The sequence below is a fragment of the Aspergillus japonicus genome (genome assembly GCF_003184785.1).
Source record: "Aspergillus japonicus CBS 114.51 unplaced genomic scaffold BO86scaffold_78, whole genome shotgun sequence".
Lineage (NCBI taxonomy): Eukaryota > Fungi > Ascomycota > Eurotiomycetes > Eurotiales > Aspergillaceae > Aspergillus > Aspergillus japonicus.
In genome coordinates this window covers 85,005-102,386 of record NW_020291715.1, presented here as the reverse complement: position 1 = coordinate 102,386, position 17,382 = coordinate 85,005, and the positions used below count along the sequence as shown (strand labels likewise).

Below are 17,382 nucleotides of genomic sequence, written 5' to 3'. Positions count from 1 at the left end.
ATCCCGTGGGCGCGGAATACATCATCATGGAGATGGTCGGCTGCAGCCCAGAGTCTGTACCTGCAAATGTCGCTCAGTGCTTTATATCGACGGTTCACATGTGCGAATAACGAACAACTATTTCGAGCCATGGAATTCCGACAGACCCCGAGTTTCGAGATCATGTTGTTGGCTCAGAATATCCTTGTCGATGGAGAGGCGCTCTACCAATCTCGGATGCCCGAGCTGGAAGAGGAATGGTTAACTCTACCGGGCGTCCAGGCTGCTGGGAATCCACCGATTGCGTTCCATTTTTCCGCTGGGGAGGCTGATGCAATCGAGGAGGATGCCGCTGGCGCCATAAAGACCATGGAATTGATGCAGAGTTTAAGACAGTCGTTCGGTAACTTGTGGTCCGAGCAAGGGGTAGTCTCACCGGGCCACCATGATCAAGTGAAACTGCTTCCGGACCAAGCCAAGGCCGAGATCGTTGGCCCACTCGCCCACTCCGAGAAGGACAGAATGGCATGGGAAAAGTCATGGCCATATCATGGATAGTCCCAGGAAGGAATACCCGCCCATAAGGCAAACCTGGTCGAGGTTGAAACCCCGGGGTAAATGGAACCACAGTAGCCACTGCAACCATACCAAGGATGGTATGACCTTTGAGAAGAATCTCAGACGATCTGTGGCGAAGCAATGGCAGTCAGTGGAGGACAAGCAGTGCCAGAAGAGCAGTGGCTGACTTTATCAGTTGCAAGCTAAATTACTCCCTTAGTAGGAGGGTGCTAACCACCAGGCCATATCGATCAAGCCTATCCCCCAAGTCAAACGTGTAGCTTCAAAGGGCAAAACCACATGCAAGGTACTTTGGACAATGCTACTGACTTCGATGATGCGACGCAGAAGGCGACGGCACGACAAGAAAAATCCCTGCAGCCAGCTAACACACCATGACATCAAGTAGTCAATTCGGACTTCCCAAGGCAGCGATCGACAACGTGGACAAAACACGTTTTTAGGGCACGTACAACCATGGCCATTCACCGTCACCCACAGCCACTACGTATCCATGATCTAGACTCTCCATCGCCCACTACCGGCATATACTGACCTGCTGCATCATTTGAACCGACTTGAACAGGGTATCTCATATATTCATCATCCAACTCTATCCCTCCCTCCTATTTACAGACTCTCCCCCTTGCGACAGCATATACACCGCCCCCAAAACTACCACTCGACCCGATCATCATGCACCAACTCGACATCCCACCTCTCTTCTCCGCGCCACACCTTCCCTGGCTGATTATGCGCTGCCACCGCCCCGCGCAGCGTGGTGATGATGCCCGCGGGCCCGCTGGCCAACACCCGCGTCGGCCCGTCCACCACTTTACCTAAAAACTCCGTCACTTGGGCAGTGAGGTCTGGATGTGTGCTCGATCCCTGTGCACCAGCCTTATCCGCGAGGGTGTAATGCACCGCAAAAGGCGGGTCTGGATCCGGCAGCGTCGAGCCGCAGCACGGGGTCTTCTCATCTGTCTCGGGGTCACTGCTGGCATTGTCGTCCGGAACATCCCGGGTGACGAAGATGCGCACGCGGAAGGAATTCGGCGACGTCTGCGCCACGCGTTGCAGGATGTCCAGCTCCGGCGCGATCCAGTCCGTGTCGGCTGTGCGGCGGATGATCCAGATGAGTTCGATTTGTTGGTCGGAGGGGATGGGGGTGGCAACGCGCTGGAGGAGCGGGGGGAGGACGAAGGTGATGCCGGTGCCGCCGGCGATGCAGAGCAGGTTGCTTGTGCTGCGCGGGAGGCCACCCATGGAGGAGGGGTCTTCGATGGATTGTCCGTACGGCCCGCAGAGGAGCACGGGGGTCGTCGGCCCGGGACTCGTCATCGTGCTGGTTTCCCCGGCTTGGGGTGTCTGTGTGCGTGCTCTATCGGCGAGGACGCGCGTCAGCCCCTTCCGGGCGCGGATCAGGTAGGTGTGTTGTTGGCCGGTTGGTAATGTGTCGGGCACGCTGCAGGGGGTGAGCGGGTGCGCTTGCCAGAGGCTGAGGTCGGGGAAGCACAGGAAAAAGTGCTGGCCGATGTGCCAGGGGTCGTGGTTGTGGTGGAAGTCCAGCCGGATGATGTCGCCGTCGGTGGGGTTGGCGTGCAGCTGCATCGCGGCGTGGGGGATGTGCAGGCCCCAGCTGGAGGCTGTCGAAGGCAAGCCTAAGTGGTGCAGCACAAAGGTCCGCACGAGCCGCGCCCCCCGGTCCAGCAGCCAAACGACCAGCGAGGCCAGCATCCAGCAGTACAGATGCGCCCAGTGCGCCCAGCACGCCCCCACGTACACCATCGCCACGACGTAGTGCGCCTTGCGGAAGAACTCGTACCCCGTGAGTCGGATGACGGTCTTCGTGCTGTGCAAGACCAAGAAGGTGAGCAGGATCATCGCCACGATCCCCCAGATGATGTAGGGCTGCGCGATGAAGCTGTTCCACTGGCTGGGCTGCGGCTGGTACAGACGGCCCTCCACCACGGTCCAGCCGATGGTGTGCAGGGCCGACTGGGCGTAGATCACGTAGCCCAGCCAGCGGTGTAGGAAGTTGAAGTGGTGGTAGGGGATGCCGGTGATGAGCGACAGGAGGGATTCCCGGCTGGAGAGCAGGATGGACAGTGGTGTTAGGGCAAACGCCAGCACGCCGACACGGTCCGCCCACGGGCCCAGCCCGCTGCGGATGTTTGACTGCGTACTGCCGCTGATGGGCGTCGTCCACGTCTTGTAGGTGATACCCACCAGGGTGAAGACCAGCAGGTAGCCCGACAGCACGAGGAAGATGAGCACCTGCAGCCGCGTCGTGTGGCCGAACACCGGGGGGAGGGCTTCCGGGAGCAGATGGTGGCGCGTCAGGGCTTGGAGCGTCCTCGAGAGCCGATATAGTGCGCTCTGCTTGTGCGTTGCCGGCGGCGTGGTCTTGGGGGATGAGGGCATTCGCTCAATGCGGATCAACCGCCCACCCATCGCCCACAGGAACAAGATGCCCACGATCACGGCCCACAGGATGAAGCTGTACAGCATGGTGACGTCGTGGCCATGGTAGACGGCGTCGAGGTAGGCGCAGGTGCCGGCATCCTTGGTGCAGGGGATCTGGCGGGCCACATAGCCCCAATGCTCCTCCAGAGCGGAATCCTGGGAGAAATCCTGAATATGGCCCATGTGATGATCGACGGGAGGAGGGGAATGTACTGTACATGGCAGAGTAAGTAGCTGGCCCATATGCAGGGCATCTGGAGTCTTTTATCTCATCGACCCGCTGTCGAGTGGAGCCTGCCAAGACCGAAATCTGCTCACTGCCAAGCATCCTGCGTGATAATCTGCTCATTTCTCGCCTCCATATAAGACCCGGTGGATTTCCTGCTCAGGGTGGTGAGGTTATTCCCCCCATCTTGGACTACAGTGTGCTGTACCGTAACTGCACACCCCATTCCACGATCACGACCACCACCATGGATATGGACATGCCAAGTTCCTCCAATTCGAGCGCCTGCTCGGTGACGGTATGTGTACTAGCATCAATTATGCATGCATTAACAGCACAATGACTAATCCGCATAAAGATGCTCTGGAACTGGACCACCATTGATAGCTGTACGATCTCCCATCTTCAGTCGCAAATCCCCATTCCCGCATCACCACAAACACAACCCTAACTCCTCCGTCAACAGGCTTCCTCGCCTCTACCTGGCACATCACCACCGCCGGCCAGTTCGCCGTCTCCTGCATCGGCGTCGCCTTCCTGGTCGTCGTCCTCGACGTCCTGCGCCTGCTGAGCAAACAGTACGAGGAGCGGCTCCAGCGCCAGTTCCAGCGGCACGTCGCGGCGCAGTCCCCCGCCGAGCGCACGCAGTTCTTCTGCGGCGACACGCTGGCCGATGGGCCGATGGTGGTGACCTTCCGCGCCAGTCCGGTGCAGCAACTCATCCGCGCACTGCTGCAGACGATGCAGTTCGGGTTAGCGTATATCATCATGCTGAACGCCATGTCGTATAATGGGTACATGATCATTTCGATATTTCTGGGGGCGTTCGTGGGGAAAGTGCTGTGTGACCGCGGGGAGTATCGCGTGGTGCTTCCGGCGAAGGGGAAGCTGGCCGGGGAGGTTGCTGCGCCGGTCCCAGACAAACCGGAGGAGTGGACGACGGGGTGCTGTGGGTAGATGCAGTATAGGACTGCGTTTCGAATTAGATTTGTCAATAACGATGCTGATGATTATGCTAGTGTCGGTCGAGTAGTATGGGTAGACACAGTAGTCACGTGACTGATATGAATTGTGGCGGAGTCAGAGGATTCTGCCTGAAATGCCTGAAAGTGGCTCGAACGCGCTCAATTCCTCGCGCCAAGAGTCTTGTGCAGGTGAAGAGGACAAGAAAATGGTCTATTTATGGGCTATCTCTCAAATACCTACACTAACTTGACTAGTATACAGCTAAGCCTGCTCCTTGGCCAACTCCTCCCGTACCCGAGGCAGGATATACCGGCCATAGTCCACCGCATCGTTGTAGTTGTCATACCCGCGGATGGAGATCAGCTCTGCGCCCAACTTGACATAGTCCAGCAGGGAATCCACGATGGTCTGATGCGAGCCCACCAGCGCGGTGGAGGCGCCCCGCGCATTGGTGGCCGTGACGGTGGGATACCACAGGGCGCGGTCCTGGACGTCCCCCCGCTTGGCGATCTCCAGCAAGCGCTGCGAGCCCGCGTTCTGCGGCGGCGGCGCATCGGCAGCCACGCGGCCAAAGCCGTTCTGGCGGTGCGACGTCAACAGATCCAACGTGCGATGCGCCTTGGCCCAGGCCAGCTCGTCCGTCTCCGCCGTGATGGGCCGGAAGGTCACCCAGATCCGGGGCCGGTCCGTCTCCGGGCGCCCGGCCTTGTCTGCCTCGGCGTAGATGCGATCGATCTGCTCCTTCGTCTCCTTGAGTGGTTCTCCCCACAGTCCGAAGATGTCGGCCAGACTGCCGCCGATGCGGTAGGCCTCGTCGGACGAGCCGCCCACCGACACCGGGATCGTGCCGTTGACGGGCCGCACCCGGTTGCTGAACCCCTTGAAGGTGTAGTAGGGGCTTTCCCAGTCGAATGGCTCGTCGGACTCCCAGGCCCGTCGCAGGATGCGGATATAATCCTCTAGACGGCCGTAGCGTTGCTCTTTGGTCAGGAAGTCGCCCTCCCGCGCTTGATCGGCGTCGCTGCCTCCGGCGATGAGATGCACCACTGCACGGCCTCGGCTGAGTTGGTCCAGTGTTGCCAGGGCCTTGGCGGCGACGGTGGGGTACAGCGTGTTGGGACGGAGAGCAATAATGATCTTGAGGTTCTTGGTTACTGCGGCGATGGTTGCACCCGTCGTGAAAGGGTCGAAGTACGACGAGTCGTAGGGTACCAGCGTGTAGTTGAACCCGTAGTCGTCCAGCGACCGGGCATACCGCACGAGAAAGTCGGGGTCAATGGGGGCATTGGGGATGGGGTTGAGCTCCGTCGAAGGATTGGGGAAAGTGAGACTGATGAATTCGGTGGGCATGGTGCTGGTTGATGGTGGTTTGGTTGGAGTTAGGGCTGGGAGATGGGTGTGTTCTGTCGTCGGCCGCCAGCTGGCTGGCTTTATAGCCGCCCCTCCGAACATCGGATGCCGGCACTTGTTATGGCACCAACTGCAGGTTGGATGGCGTTGGCTGTGGGTTGATCCGATAGCTCTGGTCTGAGCGTATCATGAGGGGTGATGGTCGGTTCCTGGCTGCATGGCGTCAAACCCCCCGCAATCACGTCATCAATGCTGCGTCGTGCTGACAAACTGGGGTGGGAGAGAGATAAGAGCATTTGCAGATGAAGTAACGCTTGTTCATGATTGTTTACTCAACAAAATAAGACGTGAAGATGAAAGTTGAGCAGTGGCGATGTGTGGTTTGATCGAGAAGGAAGGGTCGACTCCGATCTTGCCCTACTAAACCCTGCCGCTGCTTCTACAAGATTCATCATGAACATCTACACCCTTGCTCTGCATGCTATACATTGAGAGCTTACTCAACAAATGATAACGCCGTCTTTCACCATGACCATCTCGCTGTTGCACACTGCCCTGTGGGCCACACCTGGCTTCCAGTCCAACACGTTTGTTCCAGGCCGAATCCGCAAGGCATGCAGAAAGTAGGCCCAGCAGCCTTATGCTGGCAAAGGCTCTCGTGATGTGAGTACTCCATCCCGCTGGGAGAAGTGATCTTCGAATGCCTCTCGTCGTAGCATGGGCACGAGCCAGTGTCCGTCTCCGTCGTCGGCCTCGTCTTTCCACTGGCCGATGTTTCGGGCCTGAGATTTGTGGGTGGTGAATCGGGAGTATGCGAAGCTAATGGGGCCTTTTGATTAGGGTGAGGAGCTGGCCGGAGAGTCCGAGGGCTTGATTGATGTCGCTCTGGACTTGGGAGACCTTGTCCCCGCTGGGCTGGTCTTGAAAGGTACGTTCAGCCTTTGAATTGAAGTGCAGTTGACGAGAGAATGAATCTAAGAAAAGGATAGAGCGGGTGAGATAAGAAAGAAGGCCATCTGCTCAGCCACAGCGGGGTTTTAAAAAAGAGCACAAGGCAGTCTGTACAACCCAAGCGACAGGGGTCAGTGTCACGGCTAGCAACTCCTGAGTGTATTGTGAGGCTGGAAGAGAATCTTCTGTGTGCTATGTAGTACAATAAATCCTTCCAGGCTATGCAGCACAAATTCATCCACGGCATTACACCCGCTCTTCCACCTTTGCCTTCCACAGCAGCTCCTCCACGGTAGTGAAATGCATACCGGCAAAGAACTTCTCTCGCTGTCGCAGCGTCTTCTCCTGAGGACAGGCAGTAGCACCGCTGATCGTCCATTCCTCCGCCTCGGCGATGGCCAGCTCCAGACTCTCCGGCTGGTCCTCGTACTGCTGGATCGTGGTTCCAATTTCCTCCTCCGATCGGTAGTTTCTCTCGAAGGGTCGGCCTGCCATTTATGAGCCACGCCTCTTTCTACTCCTTTTTGCCATAGATAGAACTGGCATAGGATAGATACCGAGTCACAGCTCGAAGGAAAGGGAGAGTAACATACCGTAGACTCTCTCCAGCAGGGAAGCCATCTGATTGAACGTCCCCCACTCCCCGACCACATACGTGACCGGCTCCTAGATTAGGGTAGTGTTAGCCCTAACCCTTATGCCTCACGCTCATCAACCACCTGTGACAATGGAATGACCTCCCATAACAGCCCACAATTAGGAGAAGACAAAGAATGGAAGAAACCCACCCAACTCCCATTATCAGCAGCTAGTAATCTCCCCACCGCACAAGCTATATTGCGCGCACACGTCCAGCTCTGCGCCTCCTCTCCCGTCCCGCGGACGGTGTACTTCCATCGTGTAAGATCGATCGGAAACTCCCCCGGCATACACCTGCGATAGGACTTGTGGGCCGGGAGGAAGTACTCCATACACCAGCCGTGATTCAGCAATGTGTACTCTACTTTCTTCACGGGGTGGGATGGGGCTTCGGATTTCCGGGAATCTGCTTGCTGGGCAAGAGTCTGCCGGAACGGAAGACGAGTCCGACCGTATGCTCGCGGCAGGGTCGGGAAAGATTCGATGTCCCCTGCCCATTCGGATGGGATGAAGCGGGTGCAGGTTTCAGTCTGCTGAGAAGCTTCTAACAGGGTGGTGTGGAGGGGGAGGTATTGGTCATCTGGGCAGCGGAGGAGGGAGATTAGGGCCGTGGTGCGGGTGGTGCGGAGGATGTGTAGGAGGGAGGGAAGGGTGTAGTCTGTGGTTTGGGTGGTCACTCTTTCAGTGGCTGGGGTGGAAGGGTTGGTCTTTATTATGAGTCTTTTGATTAACTGAGAGTTGATAAGGTGAATAGTATGAGAGATAGTAGAAAAGTGCGATGGACTAGGGGGGAATGGGGGCTCGAAGGCTTACCTGCCGAGTAAGAATCACGACGCTGTAACGGGGATCTTCGAGGAGCTCTGCCTGGAGGTAGTGGCCCAGGTCGCCGCTGCCGCCTGCTAGGGCTATTACTTGGGGTTCGGTCATTGCTGTAGACATACTGGGAGTGTATATCAGCTAGGAAGGGACATGTTTGGGCTGGGATGATGGATGGTAGATTTGGTGAGATTGAGGGATGAGCATACAGACAGGCTAGCTGAACCTATTTAAACTTGAGCTGCCAGCTGACATGTGTCTAGGTAGATTGCGAATCGAGCTAGAACGTATGAGCACCTGCGAACACGTCAACATCTACATGTCGTGCATGTTTGCTAACCCTAGAGTAGCATATGCAGCTATCTTTTTAATGCCGAGGCCTCAATGACTGCGTACTTCAATCCATTCCTCTCGGCCAACCACCTCTAGCAATCGTTCCAGATTATCTCTCATCATCCACCATTCATTCCAAGCATCGTCTAATTCAATCGATGACGAGAAAGGTGACACCGCCCATCACCAAACACAGCACCGCTGGCATTTATCAAACCAGAGTCAGTCCGTACTCAAACCAGCCCAGCCTACCCAGAAACTAGAAAGCATACCTAGAACCACATTCATCTGGTAATATCCCATCTTCTCCGTCAAGGTCCCCGAGACCAAGGGCCCCACAAACATCCCCAGCTTCCAGCTGATGTTGGACATGGAGAACGACCGCGAGTACCCGCCGTGCGGCCCGAAGATGCCTGGATACTCGTGCGAAAGCTCGTTGGCGCCGTCTTCACACATTCAGGGTTAAATTTGGATTCTGTTAGACAAACAATCTCGACTGACTCACGTAGAACCTCGACAGCCCCGAACCCCAGCAACAAAGTCCGCCAGACCCCGATCGCTAGTAGTGTAACGATGTAGATTACCCGGTTCATATCCTCGTTGTCCGTCCACCAAACGTCTTGTGCGCGTCCCGGAACCCCGAGTAACCACAGCGACGGGGCTAGACACAGGAACCCGATCGTCACGGGGAATCGCATCCCAATCCGGTCTTTCAGCCACCCAGCTGGGATGACGAGGATCATCGATGGGGCCTGCAGGAGCAGGAACAATAGCCCTGCTTGGAGAGACTCCCAGTGGAAGACGGCCTTGATGTGAATGGGGATCGTCGTCTCGAAGCTGGCAATGATGATCGCGAAGAGGGTGTCCGCTATTAGTGCTGTAGCTACCCTTCTCTTGCGTAGCATGAGGGTGTAGACATTCTGGGTGGGGAGAGAGGTGGATTCTGCGATTGTTGAGTAATGCGTGCTCTCCGGGTGGGATACGGAGGAGAGCAACGGGCTTCGGATCTGTGATTCTTCTTCTGTGGGAGACTCCTCAATGCACATATCGTTGTTGAAAGGACCGACTATGAGGAGTTGCAGGAGAGTTCCGACGAGTATCACGGCGAATGCACTCCCCCATGTCATAACGTAGGACACGAACTGGTAGAGAGACCCCGACACAGCCGGTCCACTGAGGAGCCCCGCCGACACGAAGAGCATGGCCAAACCCAGGGCTTTAGCCAGATGTTTCGCTCCCACTGTATCCCCAAGAATGGCCATGCCGACGATCCAGATCACCGACCCGGCCAGGGTTTGGATGATTCGACCAATGAAGAGAACAGACACGGTAGTACTCCATGCTGTGATGGCTGTGCCGATCGCGTTGGTCACCCATGAGATCACCATCCACTGGTTCTTCGACCTGGAGCCATCCGCTAAATGGCCGGTGAACGGCGCGATGAGGATCGAGATCAGCGCGTTCAGGGACAAAAGGATGGAGGTGAGGAGCTGCGTGTGCGAGGAAGATTGTTGAAGTCGGTCTTGTAGGATGTCGGGCAGGATGGGGATGATGAAGCTGAAGAGGAAGGTGTCTGTCGATTCGATTAGAGGGCGCGAGGAAAAATAACGGGGTGTTTACCAGCGAACATGGCGAGGGAAATGACTGCCAAGATGAACAGGCGCGAGGATCGCCACCCATAGCCGATGGGCTTCGTGGGAATGATTTTCGAGGCCATGGCGACAGTCAATTGGGTCTAGGATCGAGGAACATTGCGTGAGGAAATGTTCGAGTGACTACAAGTAGTTAAATTCAAGCAACGACATTCTCGAATATCATTCTAGCACCTTCTGAGCCTGTCAGCTCAGCTACGACACAAGCGATAACCCTCATTCCCCCACTGGTATACGAATCCGTACGCCCTAGTCACTCGTTCCTCTAATCAACCGGCCTATGGCGATGCAGAGCGAATGGCTCCTACTGCGAAAGGCGACTGATTGGCCTCAGCCAGACAAAGAAAAAGCACAGACGGCCCTCGTGTCACGCTAAAGCAAGACCCAAGAATGCACCCTCACTGCGCCATCAGCCCCAGCTCCGTGGCGGCGATCTGCAGTGCAACGAAACGGGAGTAAATGCGACACAGTGATAGGCTTCCACCCATGAGCCACAAATGGCGATGCCCGCTCGGTCTCCAGATCTATTCGGGGATTCGGTCAGTCCGGCAATTTCTGGTCTGCGCGGTGATGTACGGAGGATGTGGGTAATGCTGCTGCTGTACGCACCGTCTGTATCTCACCCTCCTCGTCCAGATCCCACACGTCCTTGCATTGGTCGGCCACCTTCGGCCCTAGCGAGTGGCGCACCGAGTCGCGCATGTTGGCGTACCCCGTCGCCAGCACCACGATGTCTGCAGCCAGATAAGTGCCGTCGGCGAGGTGCAGACCCCCTTGGTCGAAAGAGGCAATACCGCCCGCACACGAATGCAGGTGGACCTTGCGGTCGATCAGTAGCTGACTGCAGCCGAAGTCGATGTAGTAGCCCCCGCCGCGGGAGACCAGCGAGCGTAGCAGTCCGGCGCCGTCGAGGCCGAAATCCAGTTGAAAATCGATGGATCGGAGGCCCTCGAGAACGGCAGAATCAGCGGCGGAAATGCGTTTGGTAAGGTCGACGCAGAGGGCAAGAGTGATGGGCCAGGGCAGGCTTTCGGAGAGAATGTCTTGCGTGTTGATGGGAGGGCTGTGTGTCTGTTAGGGCTGCTGGTTGGAGGTTGAAAGGGAAGCGTGAGGGAGCATCCTCACCGATTGTCATCGTCGATGCCATGGTTCTCCGGGATTAAAGGCAATCCGTGCTTTTCGGTCAGGACATACGTCGGACCCCGCTGCAGCATCGTCACGACTGCTCCCTGTTGGTAGAAGTCCTGCGCAATGTCGTGGCCACTATTCCCGGTCCCCACTACCACCACCTTTTTGCCTTGCGGGGCCAATGCCCTGGCGTCAGCATGCTGACTCGCATGGTAGATCGTCCCTTTGAAGTCCGCCTGCCCTGGGAAGCTGGGGACCTTGGGTAGGCCCAAGTGTCCTGCGCACCAGGCGATGTGTCGTGGGCGTAGAACACGCTCGACTCCGTCTCGGACGAGGCAGACTGTCCAATACCCCGCCGTCTGATTATACTCCGCCGACCTGACTTCTGTCTTTGTCCAAACATTTAGCTCCATGATTGTTGAATATGATTCCAGCCAGTCTGCCAGCTTGTCTTTGGGAAGATATTTGGGCCAAGTCTTGGGAAAGGGCAAGTGGGTGAGATGGCAGGTTTCTATATGGTCGTGAGTAATGAGGGTCTGCAGTCGTATTAGTCCCTTCTTATCCGTTCCATCTGGAGTTGAGAGGATGTGCAGACCCGATATCGCTTTCGCCAGTTATCTCCCACGCGCTCGTTCTTCTCTACAATGAGACACGATTGTCCGATGGTCTGCAAGCGCACCGCTAGATTGAGTCCTGCTTGGCCTGAAAGGAAGGGTTTAGCATATCATTCACATCAGCAACCGAGAAAGGCTCTGACCTGCACCCACTACCAACACTGTGGGATCGATGTCCACAAACTCCTTCTCGCGCTGCCTTCGCTCCAGCCAGTTTCCTTGCGCAACTCCACCCGGCATGGACTCGATGGTCCCATGTGGCCGTCGCAGCCCTAATGTCTCCTCCGCTTCATGCAGCTCCTGCAGCGCAGTATACACGGAATATGCCTTCCACCCTCCCTCCTCGGTCGGGGTTAGGTAGAACACCCCGCGTCCGTGGCCAAATCGGGTCTCGAAGGCAAACATTGCCGTGATCCATGTAAGTCCGAGGAATGGGGTGTCCATGGCGGGCTTTGTGTCCTCATCGCTGTACAAACGCGCATCCTGCAGTTGCGCATGGGGAAGGCGCTGGTCGAGGTACCTTTGGATGTTGGGACAGCCTCGGATCGTGTGGAAATCCCAGTCCAGGGCGAGCATGTCGCGCCACCAGCTGTCTTCATGGAAGAGGCTGGTAAGAGTGATGGAGGTGTTGCCGATTAGTTGGATGTTCAGTAGGGCGAGCCATTCCTGAGCGACGGTGGTGGGGTTGATGCTAGATGGATTCACGTTGGGGGTGGTGGGAAGTTGAATGATGTGGTGGTAGGGGGGTGTCATGTTGACTGCGCTTTCCGTGAGGTGAATGCTGTGGGTTGATATCTCGAATCTATTACATGGAGGTTCAGTAGATAGTTGGTACAGGTACAGTGCATCAAATATCTCCCGATGTCAAGATCTGTTCCTACCCGCAACATCTGCCCCTGAACCCTTACATGACTTCAACCTTGTTTGTACTCTATATTGTATGTATTGTTACAATGACCGACTCCTGCAGTCTGCCGTACAAGTGCCAATTGCCTTGTCTATCTGCTCGATGACGATCCTGAAGAATTACAATCTGTTGGGGGTGTTTGCTGGCGGCAGCCTTCACAATGAGCCATCCCTGCATAGGGTTTCGAATGGGCGCCTCAGAGCCAGTCGATAAGGCGCCATGCATCTAGCATCATCTTGTGCTGCAAGAAGTAGCCGGGGGATCCTGGTCCCGGACACGTCAACGCAACAGTCTTTGAAAAGTATCTAATGAATGAGTTTAATAAATGCTCGTTGAGGTTATGGCGTGCTACACTTGTTCCCACTGCAGTGCGCTCCACCCCTCAATCGGTGATAGCCTCACCACTTGGATAGAACTCCATTGAGAAGCTATTCAAAGTTAGGTGACTACCTTTACTTGAATACAGGCCATTGAATCAAGATGTCCACCCCACCAAAATACAGCCTCGCTGCCCCCGCCAAGCGCCCAGAGATCCTCGCCCTCGCGCAGGACCTCAACGGCACTCCATCGGGGGAGGAGTATGAGAAAATGATATCGGGGATGATGTACACACTCTCTATTTGCTCCCCTATATCTAATCAAGTCAAGGCTTACACTAGTGGTCAAGGTACGACCCAACCGTCCCCGCCCTCCTGGAAGCCCGCCATCTCGCCCGCGGCCTCGCCGCTGCCTACAACAACCTCGAAACCACCACTGTCCCCTTTGATAAGATTGGAGAAGTGAGACTAGAGCTGCTACGCAAGTTAGTCGGCAAATTAGGGGACAAGACGTTCGTCGAGCCGCCCTTCCGGCCGGATTACGGGTGCAATATCTCCTTCGGGAGGGAGGTTTTTGTGAATTTTGGGTAAGTTACATCTGGATTCTCTTACCTTATTTCACCGCGTGAGTGATGTTGTCCTTGAGACGATGAGTGGCTATACCCTGGACAAAGACACCCCTCTTGGAATTGGCTAATATCCTCAGACTCACCGTCCTCGACACCAGCCTGGTCGTCATCGGGGACCGGGTCCAGATCGCGTCGAACGTCAGCATCATTGCCGCCAGCCACGATCCCAGTGTTCTCTCGCGACGGAGGGGGGTCGAGTTCGGGCATCCGGTCTTCATCGAGGATGATTGCTGGATCGGAGCGAATACGGTCATTCTTCCCGGTGTGACGATCGGGCAGGGCTCGACAATCGGGGCCGGATCCGTGGTTACGAGGGATGTTCCTCCTTATTCGGTAGCGTTTGGGAGTCCATGTCGGGTGAGAAGAGCGTTGTCAACGGCTGAGGAGGAGGAGATGGATGTGGAGAATCCTTACAGGGGGGTGTTTATATAGAAGGAGGGGACATACTGAGGTGGCTGGTGGACAGCGAATGCATTTGAGAACTATTTGACAATCTACTACACAGACAACAATCACTAAATAGAGGACACATTCGAGACTTTACCCCTCAGCCAGTGGGGACTGTATCGCACCACCAGAGACGCAGGCGAGGGACATTCCAACAGCTGTGGAGCTGCAGCCAAAGCTCTGCAGAGATTCTCGGTCCGAAATTCTGGCATCCCCTGCTGCATCTCCCACAGACTGCGTCCTTCCCAAACCTTCTCCTCCAACAACGGGAGCAAAGATTGAAGGGGACTTTCGTGGGTCTGCGCCAGAACTCCAACCCATTCGGAATAAGGAACAGGACGCAGGGGCGTCTTGCCGCGGACCTGGTTCAGCAGAGTGAAGATTGTCGAGAGCTCCACACCTGAGCCTGCTGTAGGATGCACCACGTTATACGCTTGACGGGCATGCTGCGAGCCAGAGGCGATATGCAAAAGTGTCGAGACTACCCAATCCACCGGGACAATATCCTCGCGATGACCAGGCAGCAGCGGATAACAGCCACATTGCAGGCTGGCGGCGACGACCCGCGCCAGGAAGTCGTCCGGGTTCATCGTCCCCGTCTCACTGTGGCCCAGGACAAACCCGAGCCGGTAGATGGTGATGGGTAAGCCCCGAGCAATCGCGTTCCAGGCGATAGTCTCTGCCACCATCTGACTTTGCGCGTAACCCATGGCAAAAGGAAGAGCCGACATGTGCGAGGCCGGCTGCTCCTCCTCCATCAGATGCGTGTGGCCATTCACCACACCTGTGGGTCCGTACGCGCTGATACTCGATGTGTAGTGCAGCGCCTTGGTGCGGCCGCTGTTCGCAAACCGGATCAAGTGCAGCGTCCCCAGCACGTTCGCCGCGCGGTGGCTCGAGTACGGCTGCACGAAGTTGACGTGCGCTCCAAGATGGAACACCACGCTCGTCCAGTGCGAGAGCCACGAATACTGCTGCGGGGTCAATCCCAGATCCTCGTGGGCGAAGTCCCCAGCCATAGCAATAATCCGTGCTTCTTGGGCGGGCGTGAGCATCAGACTGTATTTGAGTAAAGCCTTTCGGATGCGGCGGTGGGCATGCTGGGCATCGGTAGCACGCACCAGACACACTACCGTTTCCACCTCGCTGAGTGCAAGGAGTCCAGCCAGGACGAAGGCTCCTACAAAGCCTGTGGCGCCAGTCAGGAAGACGACGCCCTCGGAATAACTGCGCCAGTCAGGGATTGAGCGCGACAACGGTCGAAGGTCGAGTCCCAGGCGACAGTCGCGTTGCCATTCTGCCTGCGCGGAGGTTGTGTGGTCCGTTAGGGCTGGAATGTCGCTGGCTCGAAGCAATGAACACAACGTCCGGAAGGAGGAATTCTCGAACAACACCGAGACGCGGATTTCACGACAAAAGAGTTGTCGGAGACGAGACACGAGCAGTGCAGCGTGAAGCGAGGTTCCCCCGAGGACGAAGAAATCGTCATCGTCGTGGAAGGTGGCGTTGGGTAGTCCGAGTAGCTCCTGCCACAAGGTTCGTAGCTTATCCTCCACACTTTTGGCGCCGTTGACTTCATTGTCTCTCAATGATATCGGTGCCAGGCTCTGCAGGTAACCGCTGGCCAGCGCTTTGCGATCGACTTTCCCGCTCCCAGTGAGAGCGATCCGCTCGACAACCTGAATGCGAGGTACCATCAGATGCGGTGCCTGTTCGATGTAAAGCTGACGAATAGCGGTAGATGTGATCTTAGGAGAAAAAGGAATCACGCAGACAAGCAGGGCGGATCCTCCATCCAGCTCATCAAGTGTAATTCTCAGTGCCACGGCGCGTACCACAAGCTGGATCGCCAGCAGAGCCTTCTCTATCGCACCCAGGTCGACTCGCTGTCCGCGGATCTTCACCTCGCTGTCGCGACGGCCAATATAAATGATGTCCCCGGAATCATTTCGCCGCACAAGGTCGCCTGTCCGGTAGAGCAATCCCGGGGATGTTTGGCAGTTCTCATGGAGGTGAGGAGCAGACACAAACACCTGGGCTGTCTTCTCGGGCTGTCCAAAATATCCCCCTGCGACTCCGGTGCCACCCACTACCAACTCTCCCACGCTGCCCTGAGTCACGGGGTGGAGGTTTTCGTCGACTACAAAGGCGTCGTACCCACTGAGGGGTCTCCCAATGGGAATCTCACCCCTTTCAATGTCCTCCAGAGTTACCAGGTGGTAAGTCGTGAAGATGGACAGCTCCGTCGGCCCGTAGACGTTGAACAGCTTCCGCGGAGGACCGTTGGCGAAGATGGTTCGGATGGTGGGGACATGGATGGCCTCTCCACCTGTTAACAAGCTATCAACATGAGAGTAGGCATGGGGACAGGTATGTGCGATGGTAGCAAGCAATGAAGTGGTCTGCCACATCACGTTGATTCGGTCCACCTGGAGTCGTCGCTCAAAGATAACTGGATCCAGGAACTCCTCTCGTTGAAAGACAACCACAGTTCCACCGTGCAAGAGCGCAGACCAGATCTCCCACAGCGATACATCAAATCCCACATTGCAGACGTGGGCCACGCGGTCACCACGATGAATTGGGGCAAATTCGTTGAAAACGAGGTTGATTAGCCCAGCAGCAAGCACTCGCACGGCCTTTGGCTGACCGGTGGACCCGGAGGTGTGAAGAATATGGGAGCAGCAGGAAGGCGAATTGTCGGACACCGAGAGCTGATCAACTGTTCCTCCCTCAGCAGAGTCCCAATTGACAGCCAGATGTTGCAGGTTTGGCAGTCGATGTGCGTTGGAGTGATCTGATAGAACTAGAGAGTTCCCTAGATGCAGCAAGAGTCGTTCGAGATGGTCATCAGGAAGTTCAATGTCTAGAGGGACACAGGTTGCTCCGGCATACACCACGGCCGCCTGGGCCAGGATATGGTTTATCCCTCTCGATATTAGGATTCCGATGGGTTGCTCCTTTGTGACTCCGAGCTTCTCGAGCTCGAGGACAATACTCAGAGCCTTTGTGTGCAGTTGCCGAAACGTTACGCGATAGTCACCCTCCTCAAGGGCAGTATCATCTGCGTATAACTGCACCTTTTGCGCCAGTAGCTGGGCCAGACTCAGCTCGGGCCTGCTTTCGTTAAACATTCTTGGGGATAAATTCACTATACAATACAAAATGAAAAGAACAGGGAGGTATCAACCTGACAAGGACAAGAGATACCACGACGGAGACAGAGATGAGTCCGCTATGTCACCTCAGCCTGCTTCAGTGTTTGCAATCATGCTTGCGGGACACCGAGCCCACTAAGCGCCAGGAGCGAGCTTGATTTCATTGATAACTGATCTGCTACTCTTCAATTTCACAATGCAGCTCACTCTGGACGTTGTTAACCTGCTATGGCCTTCGGAGGGCTA

At 56.2% G+C, this 17,382-nt stretch overlaps 9 protein-coding genes across 9 annotated transcripts; 3 read left to right on the top strand and 6 right to left on the bottom strand.

Annotated features, from left to right (window-relative positions):
- Nucleotides 1–39: 39 nt before the first annotated feature.
- Nucleotides 40–537, top strand: BO86DRAFT_323814 (uncharacterized protein; the record flags this gene model as incomplete). Its single annotated transcript, XM_025668440.1, has 1 exon — nucleotides 40–537. A coding segment is annotated over one exon (498 nt), but the record flags the coding sequence as incomplete, so codon positions are not given.
- A 585-nt stretch (nucleotides 538–1,122) lies between these two features.
- Nucleotides 1,123–3,219, bottom strand: BO86DRAFT_392867 (ferric reductase family protein). Its single transcript, XM_025672903.1, has one exon. It carries the CDS (start codon nucleotides 3,184–3,186, stop codon nucleotides 1,213–1,215), a length of 1,974 nt encoding a protein of 657 aa, XP_025523126.1. The 5' UTR covers nucleotides 3,187–3,219; the 3' UTR covers nucleotides 1,123–1,212.
- A 189-nt stretch (nucleotides 3,220–3,408) lies between these two features.
- On the top strand, nucleotides 3,409–4,246 carry BO86DRAFT_392866 (copper transporter family protein). The gene is made up of 3 exons (XM_025672902.1): nucleotides 3,409–3,527; nucleotides 3,588–3,618; nucleotides 3,696–4,246. The coding sequence occupies exons 1-3, from the start codon at nucleotides 3,477–3,479 to the stop codon at nucleotides 4,184–4,186; spliced, it is 573 nt and encodes a 190-aa protein (XP_025523125.1). The 5' UTR covers nucleotides 3,409–3,476; the 3' UTR covers nucleotides 4,187–4,246.
- Nucleotides 4,247–4,456: 210 nt separating this feature from the next.
- Nucleotides 4,457–5,545, bottom strand: BO86DRAFT_383209 (LLM class flavin-dependent oxidoreductase; the record flags this gene model as incomplete). The annotated part of the gene is made up of 1 exon (XM_025670831.1): nucleotides 4,457–5,545. One exon carries the CDS (start codon nucleotides 5,543–5,545, stop codon nucleotides 4,457–4,459), a length of 1,089 nt encoding a protein of 362 aa, XP_025523124.1.
- A 1,197-nt stretch (nucleotides 5,546–6,742) lies between these two features.
- BO86DRAFT_441146 (MFS general substrate transporter) lies at nucleotides 6,743–10,001 on the bottom strand (the record flags this gene model as incomplete). Its single annotated transcript, XM_025676233.1, has 6 exons — nucleotides 6,743–6,984; nucleotides 7,344–7,842; nucleotides 7,949–8,064; nucleotides 8,557–8,730; nucleotides 8,790–9,857; nucleotides 9,905–10,001. 6 exons carry the CDS (start codon nucleotides 9,999–10,001, stop codon nucleotides 6,743–6,745), a joined length of 2,196 nt encoding a protein of 731 aa, XP_025523123.1.
- A 333-nt stretch (nucleotides 10,002–10,334) lies between these two features.
- On the bottom strand, nucleotides 10,335–12,431 carry BO86DRAFT_403938 (flavin-containing monooxygenase; the record flags this gene model as incomplete). The annotated part of the gene is made up of 5 exons (XM_025673967.1): nucleotides 10,335–10,460; nucleotides 10,546–10,999; nucleotides 11,062–11,600; nucleotides 11,660–11,766; nucleotides 11,822–12,431. 5 exons carry the CDS (start codon nucleotides 12,429–12,431, stop codon nucleotides 10,335–10,337), a joined length of 1,836 nt encoding a protein of 611 aa, XP_025523122.1.
- Nucleotides 12,432–13,065: 634 nt separating this feature from the next.
- Nucleotides 13,066–13,493, top strand: BO86DRAFT_383206 (uncharacterized protein; the record flags this gene model as incomplete). The annotated part of the gene is made up of 2 exons (XM_025670830.1): nucleotides 13,066–13,163; nucleotides 13,253–13,493. 2 exons carry the CDS (start codon nucleotides 13,066–13,068, stop codon nucleotides 13,491–13,493), a joined length of 339 nt encoding a protein of 112 aa, XP_025523121.1.
- Nucleotides 13,494–13,515: 22 nt separating this feature from the next.
- Nucleotides 13,516–13,848, bottom strand: BO86DRAFT_323852 (uncharacterized protein; the record flags this gene model as incomplete). The annotated part of the gene is made up of 1 exon (XM_025668444.1): nucleotides 13,516–13,848. A coding segment is annotated over one exon (333 nt), but the record flags the coding sequence as incomplete, so codon positions are not given.
- Nucleotides 13,849–14,046: 198 nt separating this feature from the next.
- Nucleotides 14,047–17,112, bottom strand: BO86DRAFT_422572 (non-ribosomal peptide synthetase; the record flags this gene model as incomplete). Its single annotated transcript, XM_025675351.1, has 1 exon — nucleotides 14,047–17,112. One exon carries the CDS (start codon nucleotides 17,110–17,112, stop codon nucleotides 14,047–14,049), a length of 3,066 nt encoding a protein of 1,021 aa, XP_025523119.1.
- Nucleotides 17,113–17,382: the final 270 nt, after the last annotated feature.